This window comes from Nycticebus coucang, chromosome 9 (assembly GCF_027406575.1).
Source record: "Nycticebus coucang isolate mNycCou1 chromosome 9, mNycCou1.pri, whole genome shotgun sequence".
Taxonomy (NCBI): Eukaryota; Metazoa; Chordata; class Mammalia; order Primates; family Lorisidae; genus Nycticebus; species Nycticebus coucang.
Genome location: NC_069788.1, coordinates 126,621,349 through 126,636,979, shown reverse-complemented (window position 1 = coordinate 126,636,979; position 15,631 = coordinate 126,621,349). Strand labels below are relative to the sequence as shown.

At 43.9% G+C, this 15,631-nt stretch overlaps 1 protein-coding gene across 1 annotated transcript in view; it reads left to right on the top strand.

Moving 5' to 3' along the window:
* SLC35F4 (solute carrier family 35 member F4) overlaps nt 1-15,631 on the top strand; it is a 286,744-nt gene that overhangs the window by 250,676 nt on the left and 20,437 nt on the right. The window contains exons 2-4 of the mRNA XM_053603574.1: nt 2,105-2,290; nt 6,690-6,987; nt 11,094-11,313. Coding sequence (XP_053459549.1) covers nt 2,105-2,290; nt 6,690-6,987; nt 11,094-11,313 — 704 coding nt within the window. The remainder of the gene's footprint in view (nt 1-2,104; nt 2,291-6,689; nt 6,988-11,093; nt 11,314-15,631) is intronic.

Below are 15,631 nucleotides of genomic sequence, written 5' to 3'. Positions count from 1 at the left end.
AAGATTAAGAAGAAAAAGAGAGATGCAAACAAGAGAAGCTTTTGCCATGGAGAGGCGGGTCTTGACTGTGGAGCCAGCCCTGCATCTCAGGCTGCCCTGTTCTGCTCAGTTCTTAATGGCTCAGGAACTCAAGCTTCCTTCTAATGGACATCACTGTCTTGAGGTCCTGATTTGATTGCTTCAAGTGATTTCTCACCTGGTACATAATGTGATGGATCTCATGCCAAATTAAAGCCAGGATAGCATTGATATTTCAAGATTTTCGTTTTCATGTGACATTTTCTATCTCCTATCTACCAGCTCAGAAGCATCACATTGAGGCAAAGGCTCCATGACCCAGAGCGGATGATAGCCTCTACTTTCCACTGTGTATCGGTGAGAATAAAGGAACTCATAACCCACAAGGAAAATCAAGCAGGAATACTCAGAGTGGTCAAAGCAGTTTACCCATCAGTGTCCACGTCCATTTTGGTGCTCTGCAACTAATCACCCTAGTTGATCTGCGTCAGAGTCAGCAAGTCTTGTTTGAGGTCCCACTAGGTTTAGAACATTTTTGCTGGTTCTTAAGAATCATGAGAAGAGTGTAGGATACATATGTATGTAATTAGGGCTGTCCGTACAGGCGTGAGTTGAGATACACATATTTTCTGGCTCTGACCACTGAGAGGGCCCACATTCAGGGGTGCCCACAGCCACCGTTTACCCATGCCCAGTTACTAGTTTCTAAATAACTCTTCTCTAAAGAAATAGAAATCCTTGGAGAAACGATTAACTCTAGGAGTGAGTCAGGGAAAATAGAAGATGAGCCTAGAGCATCTTGTAATGGAAGTAAGGAGGAGCTCAAAAGCCAGCAAGCAAACCGATGAACAAAGCCAGGGACTTGTCAGTGGAGCTCAGCAACCAGTCTGCAGGAGCCCCCCACAGCCAGCGCAGGAGCAAGTTGAGAAAAGAGTAAATGATGCAGCTTTGATCCTAACCCGAAGCCTGAGCCCATAAATGTAAATAAATAAACAATTGTTAAATAAATATGAGAAGGAAAAGGCCCGATTTCCTTTACCAAAGAATTCCTAATATGTGCAGACACTCCTCTTCTAGAGGTGAACCTCTGCACCCGGTCCCTCCCTCTAGAGAGTGGAGAGAACAGTGACAGGCCTCCACAAGCACAGAGCATGGGAAGGGCAGAGAAATGTGGCAACCCTGCCCTGCCCAGGTGACCACAGCGAGTGTCAGCAGGACAGGCACCCCCGGAGGCACAGAACCCTCGGCCCTAGGTGATAAGGCCCCTTCACCTGCGCGGTGTTCTTCCTCATAAACCCCGGAGCCCAAAAGATCCACGAGGGAGAACTCCCAGTGAGCCTTGACTGAGGGACATTCCACAAAATGACCTCTCTAGAAAGGTCAAGGTCAGTAAAAGCAAGGAAGGACTGACAGACTGTCACAGGCTCTCGGGAGATGGTGACAAAATGCCTGCGTTGTCCTGGAAGGGGTCCTGGTGTAGAAAAAGGTCACCAGTGATAAAACCCAAAACCCGCAGGGAGCTTGGTGTGTCGGTACCAGCACAGAGCCAGCGTTAATCCCTGGATGTTGACAAACGCGCCACGGGGGTGGGGCGCCGGAACAGGGGGTGCTGATTGTCAGAATAGGAGGGGCTGGGCCTGGGGGCCAGAGCTGCCTGGGGACACACAACAAAATCGGATTTCAGTGACCGCGTGGAAACCTATACAGTCCATTAGACAGGAGACTGGCGTCTTACCAGTCAGGAATTGGGGAGACAGTCACCGTTAAAAAGAAAAGGAGGGCTGCAGCATGATGTAACACTCTGTTTCCCTTGACTTAAACCATTTGTCTGTGTTAACCATTTTTTTATTTCTTTTTTGAGACAGCCAAGTAGCAACCCCAATACTGTCTCCTAATGTTCACTTCCTACCTAGAGGCTCTTGATCTCAGGGACACGGCCTCATCAACACAGCACTTTCTCTTCGGGAGCCCCTTTTTCAGGACAGTGCCTGCTGCTGCTGAATGTTTTCCTGCCCGCGCATTTAAAATCTGCTTCCAGTTTTTCCTCCAAGAGATTTTCAATCTGGTTTGAACTCTTGTCTTCCAGGTACCTCCAGATCATCTGTCACTCGATGTAAATCAGGAGCCAACTGCCCCAGTTCACACAGTGGCATCAGCAGACAACTGTCCCCTCTCTCCGTCACAGAAGATTCCTCTGCTCCAATTCTCGAACTGCAGAGCCGAGGGTCCTCGGGCGTTTGCGCACACGGAGTGGAGAGGCAGAACAGATCAGGTACGCGCGGGAGCCCTGGGGGGATGGTCAGTCCTGGTGCCTTCTAGCCAGCGGGAGAGCTGAGCGCGGGCACAGGGCGGGATGGGTTCCCGTTCGAGGTGCGGGACAGCTGAGCCCGGGCACAGTGCAGGGTTTCTGCATGGGTTCCCACTCGAGGTGCGGGAACGTTTATCCAGGGAGGGCACAGGAAGAATTCACTGCCTGGCTCCGGTCTCCTGGCGGTGCACAGGACAGCACTGGGCACCACAACAAAGTGCTCTTCCACAGAGCCTGGGGTGTAGGAACTTAGCCAGTCACTGCGCAATGACTGCTACTGCTAGTTTCTCTCAAAATGTCAAAACTCAACATCTTTGGTCTCAGCCCGGGGATTCAGTCATGGCAAGACCACAGCACCTGCTTTTGTCCTGTCTGTGCTCCCAGTCCCTTGAACCCTTCTAGTTTTTCCCTTCTAGGTCTTGGCGACTTCCCCAGCCTCCCTCATCAGCATTTTCCTATCAATCCACACATCCAGGAGACAACTCACCAACTCCTAGGTTACCAGAATTGCTAAATTGATCAATCTCTATGAGCAATTTGTTTCTTAGAAAATGTATAATTTTTTTTTTTTTTTGAGACAGAGTCTCATTATGTGGCCCTCAGTAGAGTGCTGTGACGTACAGCTCACAGCAACCTCAAACTCCTGAGCTTAAGCGGTTCTCTTGCCTCAGCCTCCCAAGCAGCTGGGACATCTGGTACCCCACAAGGGCAACTATTTTTTGTTGTAGTTGTTGTTTAGCAGGCTGGGGCCAGGTTCAAACTGGCCAGCCCCTGAGTATGTGGCTGGTGCTGAGCCAGAAAATGTATAATTTTTCATTTCAGCTGGGTCCACTGGGCTGCTGCCCAATGTTCTTTATGGTGGTGGAGCTGGCCCTGCCTTCCCCAAAGAATCCTCTCAAGCCTCAAGTTCATATTCAGCTCCTCTTCCCATGTGGCCACATTCCACTTTCCAAAAGGAGCAAAATAATTGTTTGCTAACAAACACTTTCCTCTCTGCCTCAGAATTTCTCTGTGCCTTTGTTCACCCGTCGCCATTACTGAGAGATCACCTATGGCTGTGTCTTCCCGCCTTCCTGAGTCAGCCTCTCCACCAGCCCTGAGCACCCCCCACCCCCTGCATCTCTTCTACCTGTTTTCAGCGCCTCCCCCTCGCTTCTTCCTGGGCTTGGCCGTCAGTATACTGGAACCTCTTTTATCCTTAAGAACAGTAACAATAACAATAAAAACACCCAAACAACAACCCCAGAACTCTGAGAAAAACGGCTTTGAGAAAAGAAAAAATTGGGAGGCAATTCAGAGAGGATTCAACTGGGGGTAGGGGGTAAACGATGGATTAGAGGAGCCGTGAAAGCCTCTTCTGGTGTCCTATTAATTTTAGAATAGATTTTTATATAAAAAAGGTATTTTCAAAAATAGTGTTTTGAAAAGGGCTCTCAGCAACTGTAAGAGCTCCAAAGCTAAAACACTTTTTTTTAAGTGAGGAAAATCCTCTTATATCTTCAGAAAGTTTTTAATTGGCTGTAAAAAATTACAGCAATATTCCTGTTATCCCTGTTGTTTGTGAAACAAAATGCTCCAGTTAAGTATGCTTGTTAACAATGATGTGCTCTGTCTGTCATATTCGACTACAAATTTCAAAGGCCATGCTGTTAGAGAGCAACTGGAACACAGTTGACTCTTCCTGTGACTATTAGAAGCTCTTGGGGACTTTGTAGTGCACCCAAGGAAGGAGAGAAGGGGAGACTCATCTGGAAAGCAGCTCGCCAGGCTCTCACGGACATCACTGTACTCAATCTCAGAATGAACCCCACGACATAACATACTATCATGTTCCATAGACAAAGAAGCTAAGACCGGCATAAAACATGTTTTCAGAGCCACGTGATGGCAAGAGTTAGGACTTAAATTCATGTTTCCAAATTTCAGTGACCTCTACTGAGAATCTGCATGACTCCAATAAAGTTTCATAGAAATGGAAACTAATTAAACTAATCTATATATACTAAACTATAACTCTAAGCAAGACTATAGAAAATTGTGTTTAAAGTGGTGAGAAAAATAAAAGAGCTCTGGGCAGGCAATCTTTCTATGCTCTGTAAAATTAAAACTCAGCGCCAATTAGTCTAGTTTACAGAAAAAGAGGCGATACTATGAAAGAATGAGGCGATATTAGGTGGTTACTGGTACCCTCAAATTACTGCCCATGGCATGATGGTGGTATAGATGCAGTTTTCAAAGATAGTGATGATAAAGGCAGTTGCCGCCTCAAGGGATACTTAAAATCTTTGTAAAATTATTCCTCATATGTGAGATAGTCCCTGGATATAAGAAGATTTGAAGTATAGACGGTGCGCTTTCTCTTAAGCATCACTCCTTAAATCTCAGCTAGGAAATAAAAATTTTTCTGCCAGGAAACAAAACTTTTTCTCTCAATCATTTCTGAAGTTCCAGTGCTTGCATGGAAAGCTAAAGGCTGAAACCTGAAACAAACGAGTATTGAGAATAAACTTTGGGCTGCTGGTGGGCTCATACTGACTTGGGCTGGGGTCAGCTTTGGACAAGTCTCACTTTCTCATCTGTAAAGTGGGTATGACAATACCTCTTAATGGGATAGGTTGTGTTCCTTTCCCGGCCTCTCAACACGAGAGTCTCTCATTCTCTCCCGTCATTTATCCTGATTCTATCCGTCTATTCTTTGCATGAGGCACATGGCCACACAGGCAATTTGCAGAGCTGTTACCAAGAGCAGGTGTCACCTGTACATAGTGAGGAGCCTGCTCGCTCATGCTTCCAGACTCATCTCAATGTCGCTGTGCTCTGAAAGTTTCTTTTGAGCATTTTCCACCCCCCATCCTCCTTCGCAAGTGTTTCTCTGCCTCACATGGCCTTACCACATGGGTCTGGATGTGTCTGCTGGTTTTCTGCTAGACTGTGAGCTCAAATCTTTCATCTTTGAACCCCTAAGACCTAATTAGCTAACTGGCTCCTGGTAGTGTCCCCATAAGATTTTGTTGAATAAATGAATAAAAGAATTCCAGTTCTGATCTTCTGGGACCCTAGGCCCTGAGCATTCAGTATTGTTTATATGACTTAGAAGTCATGTAGTACTTGTTGTGTTCGTAGTTACCTGGTTTACACGTGTATTGCCTAATGAAGAATTCACTTTCAAAACCTGCTTCTTCCTTCTCCCAAAATGATTCTATCAGAAAGCCTTAACTAGGCAACATTTTTTAGTACAATGGGCCCGTCATACCTGGCTCATTAAACAGTAGGAGCACATTCAGCAGGCAGGCCAGAGGTTCTAGAGAGGCCCAGTGAGATGCTCCATCCACCACCATTTGTAATCTGTGGACTCACCACTTTCTTAACCCTCAGAACAGACCCCATGCTTATGGGAGGTGGCTTATGGCAGAAAAGCTTACAGCCAGCTCTGCCTCTTCCCCCAAGGAGTCTACCACCTGGGATCTCTGTCTGGGGACGCAGGGTGACCTCTGCCCTGTTTAACTTCCTGATAGGTGCCCGAATTCATCATGTTGAACTTGTGGTTCCAGTAGAGAGAAGGCCTCTCTATGAGTGTTGCTTTCAGAGAGCTTTGGCTATTTTAAAATGAAAAGAAACTGCTACTAAATTCTCTTAGTAAATGTAGAGGTACAAAGCAGAACTTACTGTGTTCCTGGAGGCACATTAAATAGTAATTTGTTGCAACATAGGAAATGGCTTTGTGTAATCAGGACTTGCTCTGTTCTTGGGACATTTTGCTTTTCAATTTAATAATTATCTTTGCTGCAATTAAAAAAAACTCAATGGAATATAAAAACAAATATTTATTTCTCACTCTTCATTTTGGCAGATACTGAACAGCTTTGGCTAGGCTCTGCTCATTCCCCTACAGAGACAGAAAGGACATTTGGATTTGGGATTTTATATTTCAGTGCATGAGGAGAAAGCAAGAGAGCTGGTGGGGTGCTGGGCCCATCCTGAAGTCCTGTTGGGAGGTGGCAGGCCTCACACCTGTTCACATTTGGCTAAAGAAATCCAAGGCAGTCTTTGGGGCTGACATGTGTAATACTCTTATGAGGAAGGAGGTAGGGCACACTGGAGAACAGTATAGTGTCCACCAAGTTCATGAGCATCCTCACGGTCTGAAGGAGGCTTAGATACATACTGTACCTTCTAGGGCAGAGACACCAGAGATAAAAGGAACCCGAGTCATTAATCTCTTCAAATGACTGTAGAAAAGAAAAATACTGGTGGTTCTGCTATCTGCCTGTTTTGTTCATCTGTCTTTCTTAACGAGCTGACACATTTGATAGTTGTTTTATAACCTGATTTCCACACATTTGTATTCCTTGCCTATTTTCAGTGGATGATGGGACACAGGCTCATTCTGAGAACAGCAGCCAAGAAAACAGACTCAAGGCACGCTGCCTGTCCTGCACGGCTGTGATCCTGAAGGCCATCTGGGGACTCTTAATCATCTTGTCAGTATCATCATCTTGGGTTGGAACCACGCAGATTGTAAAAATTACCTATAAGAACTTCTATTGCCCATTTTTCATGACTTGGTTCTCGACAAACTGGAACATTATGTTTTTCCCTGTCTATTATTCTGGTCATCTGGCCACTGCACAAGAAAAGCAATCTCCAATGAAAAAATTCAGGTAAGTTTCATATCAAATGGTCAAGAGGAGAGGCTTAAAAATAGGTTTTATGCAACTATGCATGTTTTATTCTCTTGGGAATATAATGCGTTGAGTTCTGGGGAGGCAGAGAAGCAGAGTCTAAGTAAGGGGATAAACTCTAAAAAGCAGAGTCAGCCCACCTTTAAAAAATTGTGTCTACACTATACTGATGCTTTTGCATTTCTGATCTTATTTCATCCTCACTGATGGTAACACCCACCTTTTAAAGAGGGGTTGTTATCCCCAATTTAACACAGAGGAAACAGATTCAGACAAATTAAGTGACTCACCCAAGGTAACACCCACGAATAGTGGAACCCAGATCTATTTATTTTTGAACATCATGTTTCAAAAGAACATTCTAGTGTCTTGAACCCAGGGGATGGGGGAAAGCTACATTAGCAGGATTAATTGTTACATAAACATTTGTTCAACATTCTTGATACTGTGATGCCCAAACAGACCTGCTTCCATGTCATGGGAAGTTTGGCCCTGGAAACTTTAAAAGCTGCCATGCTTTGCTGGCCAGAAGCACATGTCTGAGTCTTCACTAGCATTGAGGAGTGGTGGGTGGGCTTCCTGGGGGTCCTGTGACTGTAGGGGGAGTTCTGTGCCAAGCCTTGCTCCACGGCCCCGTCTCAGAGAGCTCAGGAAGCTGAGCAGGCTGATGTCACACAGCCCGGCACAGTGCTCAAGGAGGGCAGAAACAGTGTGTGGGGCAAAGTACCTTTGCTAGTGGACAGTCTTCAAAAAGAAAAACCCCAACACTAAGGAATAACTTCTAGGACAACTGCTCTGATCCCCAAGAACAGACAGTAGTCAGGGACCTCAGAAGAGAACTGACGAGAGAGCCACGGCCGTCCACTCCAGGGTGTGGTTTCTTAGCAGAACACATCTGTCTGGCCGGAGCCAAAACTATTCTAATTGGTGCATTGTTAAACACTTGACAAACTGTGAAGGGTTGATCTTCAACTTCCATTTTTTATTACTAGTTTGGGAGATTAACATCATACCATGGGTGAATTTTCTATATGAGTCGTGAAAACTCATGATAATTTAAGAAATAAAAAACAAGTCAAAAGAACAAATGTTTTCTGGTTTGGGGAAAGAAGAAAGCCCTATATCTATCTGTGATGGTAAAGATGTTTTGTATTTTATTCCCATTAAAATAGACATGATCTTGGGGTATAAGTTTTTTCTAGTGACAGTATTTAATAAGCCATCACAGGGGAATATGATTACAGGACCAAAATTGTAAATGCTTGTCTTAACCCATATAGTTGTATGTTCTACTTGAATGCTTCTATCCTGTAGATGCTAATATTTATTAAAAACAATATAAAGTTTTGTATAAAAATGAATTCCTTAAGAATACCTCAAAGCACGACAATCATTTTAACTTGAGAGTGATTTACAAGAAGAGGCTGCTGCTGGAAGGAATGCACTTTGGGGAATGAGCTTTTCTACATCTGTCACGTCAGACTCACTCTGAACTTTACAAAATCTGTGATTTGCCAAGACATCTTCACCTGTTAGTGTGCGCAGAGTGATGGTGGCCATTTCTGAAATAGAATCAAAGAGTTTTTATTGTCAAGCAGAAAACACTGTCTTTGAAGGGAATATTCATTCTCCAGTGACCCTCTCCATATGAGGGGTAAAAATTGTCCGAAAGTTCTTAGATCTTTGATCTTTTCTTCCCTGCAGACTCATTAACACTGTATGCCAAGACATTACTCCCAGAGTTCTCATGGCTGAAGGAGGGAAAAATAGAGTTACTGAGTAAGGCGGGAGATGGGACTTGTCCCACAGAGCTGCGGCCTCTGACTGTTTTCTCTTGAATGGTATAAAAGCATTTTCAGTTTCTCTCTTATCACTAACATCAAAAGAATTTTCAACAAAGTATCAGATCTAGATGGTGGGGGTTATCTATTTGGAAGTAGTTTTTGACGATTTAATAATTCTATTTATATAATACCAAGAATATTCAATGACCTCAGGTGAATTTGAATTTTAGGAAGAAAAAATTATATACCACAGTATTAATAAGGGTGTTTTTTTCTTAGGGAAAAAAATCTCTGTAAAGCGTTGAATTAGAGCCAAAGATACATTTACCTATGTCAGGCATCTCCGAAAGGCTGTTTGACATACAGAAAGGGTTGAACAAGTAGTAGCTGTTGTTACAATGATGAACATAATGAACGGTATCCCTCAACTTCTAAGTTTCATTTCAAGCTTTGCCACCTGTCAATGCCTCTTGTCCGGAAATTTGGATCTCAACATCTCAAGGAGAAATCCACTTAAAAATGTATTTATTGTTTTCAGGTTTCACTTTTTCTTAGCACCTAATGCTTAAACAGCAAGTATAATTCTGTTTACCTTGCAGAAGACTTTAGGTTCTTTACTCCCTTCCTTGAAGTTTTGTATCTTCAAAGATAAGATTTATTTTGGGGAAGTCTCATTTTGTACTGGGAAAGCCCTTTGGTTTGGGTTGTGTCCCACCTGTAAGTAAACAGGTTTCTATATGAGCTTTTGTGTGTAGTGCACATCTCCAGCCTCCCTGGAGTCACTGACCCAACACTCCCAGCGCTCACAGCTGCCTGAAGGCAACATTTAGCAGGAAGGTTGGCCTGTGAGGCCACGCTCCCTGAGTCTGGGGCTTCCTCCCTCTGGGCCTTCAGTGGGGCAAGTTGCTTCACGTAGGTGGGGCAAACATCGGCCAGAATTTATCGGGCTTACCATCCTTTGAGGCACAGTGGTTTCTCTCCAGCAAACACTGGAAAAGAAAGTAGTACTAGCACTGCCACAGTCACGGGAATGGATTCATTATAAACATTGTAAACGTGCAGATATTAATAACTTATGACTTTGAACAAGATTACTGACACCACTTTTGGAAACACAACGCCTGGCACATGATAGTTGTCCGGTAAATACTTAAATGTTCACGAGTGACTGAGAAAAAAGAGCTCAGTTCCCCCAGTGCTAAATCTGTTTTTACTCCACAGTCATGCAGGCACTGTCACTGTGTCACTTCCGTTATTGCCTGCACTTGTCACTAGTGGGAGCATTTTTTTTTTTTTTTTTTTTTTTTTTTTTGTAGAGACAGAGTCTCACTTTATGGCCCTCGGTAGAGTGCTGTGGCCTCACACAGCTCACAGCAACCTCCCACTCCCAGGCTTAAGCGATTCTCTTGCCTCAGCCTCCCGAGCAGCTGGGACTACAGGTGCCCGCCACAACACCCGGCTATTTTTCGGTTGCAGTTTGGCCGGGGCTGGGCTTGAACCCACCACCCTCGGCATATGGGGCCGGCGCCTTACCGACTGAGCCACAGGCGCCACCCTAGTGGGAGCATTTTTATTAAAATGGCCCCTTGGGCTAAATAGCTAATTCAACTGGAAATCAAACAAACCAAAGATTTAACTGAAGTGGCCATTTTCACACACTAAATTCAGACAGTTCCTCCAAAATTGCCAAATTTTTTATGTATAAATACAATCTGAGTTCCCTATTTAGTTTTCACTATTTGGGGGTTATCATGGAGCTTTTCCTCCTGTTTCTGCCTTCAAAGTGATAGCAAGAAAAGAAATTAGACAATTGGGCGGATATATTAGACAGAAATAACGAAATCCCAAGATGCGTGTGGCTTCCCAGACATAGGCAGGCACCTGTCCTGCAAAATTCTGTGAGTTGTTCACAGTCTGTTCCCAGGACTACAGCCACCTTGACCCCACCTCCTCCCCTGGGGGGAAGAGTCGTGTCCTTCTTCTAAGAGCCCGTGATCTCAGCAGCTGCCCATTTCTGCATCTTGTCAGCCTCCTCTGAGCATGTCCAGGAACAGCAGAACAGCTGCCCTTGTGATGTGGAAAGAGGCTGAGCTCTGTGTGTGGGGCTCGTGTCCAGCGCTCATGTCCAGGAACCCCATATCTCCCTGAAGCGTGGAGGAGGTAGCAGGACTGGGCTCAATATATTCCCCAGATGAATGATAGTTTTGAGTGTTTGTGCTTTTGCCTGAAAATGGCTGTGATGAGTTAGACAAGATGTGTCCCTATTAGTACCTGGATATTAACTTCTTTTTTCTTTCCTAGGGAATGTAGTCGGATTTTTGGTGAAGATGGTCTGACACTGAAGCTGTTTCTTAAAAGAACTGCTCCTTTTTCTATCCTATGGACTTTGACTAATTATCTATATTTGCTGGCTTTGAAGAAGCTGACAGCCACGGACGTCTCTGCTCTCTTCTGCTGTAACAAAGCTTTTGTCTTCCTGCTGTCCTGGATCGTGCTGAAAGACAGGTTCATGGGAGTGAGGGTAATGGCACACTTGATTCGATGCGCGTCGCCTCCCTTAATCATAAGCCCTTGACATCACGAGAGCTGCTTTGTTTTGTGGAGTTTCTGTGAAACGTTTCCCACTGGTTCTGAGTACAAACTGAGATCCGAAGATGCATTAGGAAGCCCAGGCAGTTACAACATCGTGGGAGGATAAAGACATGGTTTCCACTGATTAGTGAGCTGATTCCAACAAGAGGCACTAAAACAGAGAAAATAAGTTCTTTTTTTAGGATTGGTTTTTAGAATTAATGATGCAATCCACTCCTTCTGTCCTCAGGAAAGAAGGGTCTGAGAAAATTAGCCACAGTAAAGATTATGATTTGCTGTTTTTCAATCAACATATGTTGAGACAACTCCCTCATGTCCCCTGCCAGATGGATTTAATTAATATTTGGTGTAAGTAGATGGGATTAGCAAACACTAATTAAAGTCGCTGGTAATGGCAAAATGCTGTTAAAAGTGGCTGTATATCCAGTGTAACTAATTTGGAAATGGAACCAAAAGCTTTTTCTTTGGGGTACAAATCATTAACTAAACTGTTCAGTTGTGAGTTTGTTCCTTTTGAGGGCAGCGTGAATTTTTAAAAGCTTTTTTGCATGTGTGCTTGCTCTATGTTAGAAGTAGATTGCTTGGGAGCATGAAGATTTAAGGAGCCCACTCTCATCCCTCTGCTGTGGCATGCCACTGTGATGAAAATACTGAGACAGTTCTCTAGAAGGAGGTACAAACAAACAGCCTTGTCCCGAAGTAGCAACACAACACAATAGAAAGATATATCTTCTCTGAAAGATATATCCAAGATTGAGTTGGAAACGTATTTTTCTACCCAAACATCGCTTCTGTTGGCAATGATTACAAGCTCCTTGCCCCCTCCAAAATGCTGAAATAAATGCCTGGATTAGAGAGCTAGTTTAGGAAGGTCATTAACCCCAGTAGCTTTTACATTTAAAAAACAGCCAATTAGAAAATTCTTTTTTTTTTTTTTATCCTGGGAGATGCTCAGAAATTGAGAACTGAAGCTTGATGTGAACAGTGAGTAGGAAGTTCTGATGGAAGACAAAATCAGAAACTGTGAGTCAGGCTGTGATGCGGTTAAAGTACGGTGCCCATAAATCCACATTCCCCACTGGCTAACTGTAGATCTGGCCCCCAAGGGCACAGCGTGGTGTACTTATACCTGGAGTGCCGCAGGGCCATCCCACCAGGGACCCTCACAGGACCTTCTTCATAGTGCTGGCTGCTCCATGTGGGGTGGGCTACATCATTTGTGGAGCCCAGTGGTAAACGAAAATGCAGGGCTTCCATTAAAAAAATATTAATAATTTCAAGAAGGCAACAGGTGTGGGTCTAAGTGTGGGGTCCTCCATGCCACTCAGGCCATGCTCCCTATAGGCAATCCACCTCTATATCCAACGCCTGGAGAAATGCAGGCCACCAAGAAAGGGGCTCAGTGGCATGTGAGGATATAACAAATGAATTCACACTCCTCAGGTCTTTCTCTTTATTATTTTTCACTGCCATGGACCACCTGTGAGGATCTGGAGGGTCTTGTCAGACAGAAGAGGGAAAAGGAGAGGCAATCTGAGGGCTGTTCTGTTCTTTTGGTGATGTATAAATACCAGAAGAAAACCCATACATTTACTATTAGATTTACCAGTGAGAAAATCAGTCATATTACCATGATGAATGCATTTAACCAAGGACCTCACTGATGCAAGAGTTTATATTTTAAAAAAAGATACACTGTTTATTTGAGGTGCTTTAGAGGAAACGTAACAGCTGTGTAATTTACATTTAAACCGCAGATTTAAGAAATCCGCCTAGAGGTTACTAACCATGGCCATTTTAAATTTGGCAGCTGCAGTGGGTTGAGTGGTGGATCCCCAAAAGATCTGCCCCCATCCTAATCCCCAAAACTTGGGAATGTGACCTTAGGTAGTGAAGGCATCTCTGCAGATATTATTAACTTAAGGTCCTTGAGAAGAGACCATTCCAGGTTATCTGATGGGCTCTAAATCCACCAACAAGTGTCCCTGTGAGTGAATCGCACAGAACAGACATGCAGAGAGGAGGCAGCAGTGTGACCACAAACACAGAAATGGGAGTGATGTGGGCGCCAGCCCGGTGTGCCAGGGCCCACCATTGGACAGGTGAGGAACCCACACTCCCCCAGAGATGCCATGATTCCTTCTAGATTATAAACTTCTGGCCTCCAGAACTGTGAGAGAATCAATTTCTATTATTTTGAGTCACTAAGTGTGTGGCAATTTGTTGCAGTGACCTCAGGAAACCAATGTGGCATCAATAAGTAATAAGACCTGGTAGAAGGTTAACTGACCAGTAAGTAGGTGGTAATAAATATGTACAGAAGTTCAGACCTCACAAATGATGAAATAGTAAGCCTTAGTGTCCAGCATCCTGGTAAAAGTCAGACATGTCTCTTTCAAGTGGTGGGAAGGGCTTCCCTCCTGACTGTGGAAGTCACGTTCCAGAATTGCCGTTTGCATGATGCATGTTGTCAGGCTTTGGAGTGGGAGATGCACCAAAATGTATTTAGCATTTTGCCTTTTAACAGTATCAGCAACTCCTTTCCTCCCAAGACATAGTGAGAATATGTATAATTAGGCCATCTGAGAAATTCAAGGGGGCAGAGCACAGGCAGCATCTCAGTGGCCACAGCAGAGAACAGTCTGAAGCACACCATCCAGATGTCACCCACGGGATTGCTTTTTAGGCAAAAGAAAAAAAAATTAAAGGGAAGCTGTCAGTCATCAGATTAGATGTATATTCCTGGCTCCTGCTAAAGTTTCAGTAGTTTGGAAGCAGATGTTTGTTGGATTTTAATTCCCATTTGCTTGCCCCCAGGAATGGTCATGTTTAGATGAAAAGCGTGGCCTTCCCTTGTTCTAGTTTTTCGTGTCAAAATAACACCATGAACAGAAGGGAGGATGCCTTAAGTAATAATGTTAGGAAATATAGATTTGTCTGGGCCTCCAGAGCATACGCGGTAATGCTCATGTAAAAATGAGTTATGTATTATGAAGAACTCAGTATTTTTTTCTTTTGAATACTGATTGAATTATAGATGGAAAGTCAATCTTTTGTACTTTTAGTTTTCTATTGTGAAATTATTTCAGCCAACTTACTGGAAGCCTTTTGTGTGCTGAAAACCCCTTTTTACCTGATATTTGGGGCTGGGCGATTAAAAAGAAAAAAGAAAAAAAGAAAAAAAATTTAAAAAGCACTTTCTTGTGCAATTGCTCACAGCTAATACATGACCATCCATGTATTAATAAACTTCTTTAAATGAAAGTATTTTTTAATTACAAAAATGTTGGAAAGTAATGATCTAGCTCTTGCAGCTTTGAAGATGGGTGTCTTCCCATCTTTGGATCCTGTCATATTTATTTAAAGGTCTTAAATTCATGGAACCCAGAGAAACCACCCAACACCAGAAAGGTCTTCTCACGGGCACTGCACCACTGGCCGGGAGTTTCCTTCTGCCTCCTTGGTGCCTGTTTCATGCCAGTGGAAAGTAGATGGAAGACTAGAATGTTAGAAATTTTTCCTTCAGGTCTTGTCCCTTCCTTATTTTTTGTATTGTTAATTCAAAGTTTTCCTTCATTTTTAAATTTCCTTGATAGTGTGGAGACAATTGATGGTTGGTGATGGTTGGTAGAAGGCAGATTATGAAGTGAATTTGCGTTCCTCCAGCTTGGCAGCCACAGATTTTCCTGCTACATGAGTCCCCATGCTGTTAGCCTCACAAACTGTGGCTGCTCCAGAGATCTTCTGAGATCTACCAAGGGCTGCCTGGAGTATGCCAGTTAAACCAAATCTTTCATTGCATCACCACTTCTTTGAATTCAAATTGGGCCCAAGAGTGTGCTAACCAGGACACTGGAGCTGGGATGTTTCTGATTTGTGCTGATGTCACACATTAAGATAAGACTCAAGATGAGCTGTTGCTTCTATGTTGCCTTTCATGACTGTTCATTCATGTCTAAACAGAATTCTCCACCCAGAACCTTCATGCTTCCTAGGGGAAGCAATGGAGGATGGACCCATCCCTTTCATCCTCCTCTTGGTGGGACAACAACCTATAGATACAGCCAAGAGAGGAGAAAGCTGGGCTGTGAGAGCCCTCAGAGTGCATGGTCACAGGAATCCATAGCCCCTTCAAAAAGGTGGAGCCCACATGTCTACCGTCCACATGCATCCTTTGCTCTCCCTTTCTGGTATTTCTCTCCCTCTTTGCCATCCAGGTCTCCCTTTGAGATCATTTTCAAATGGAT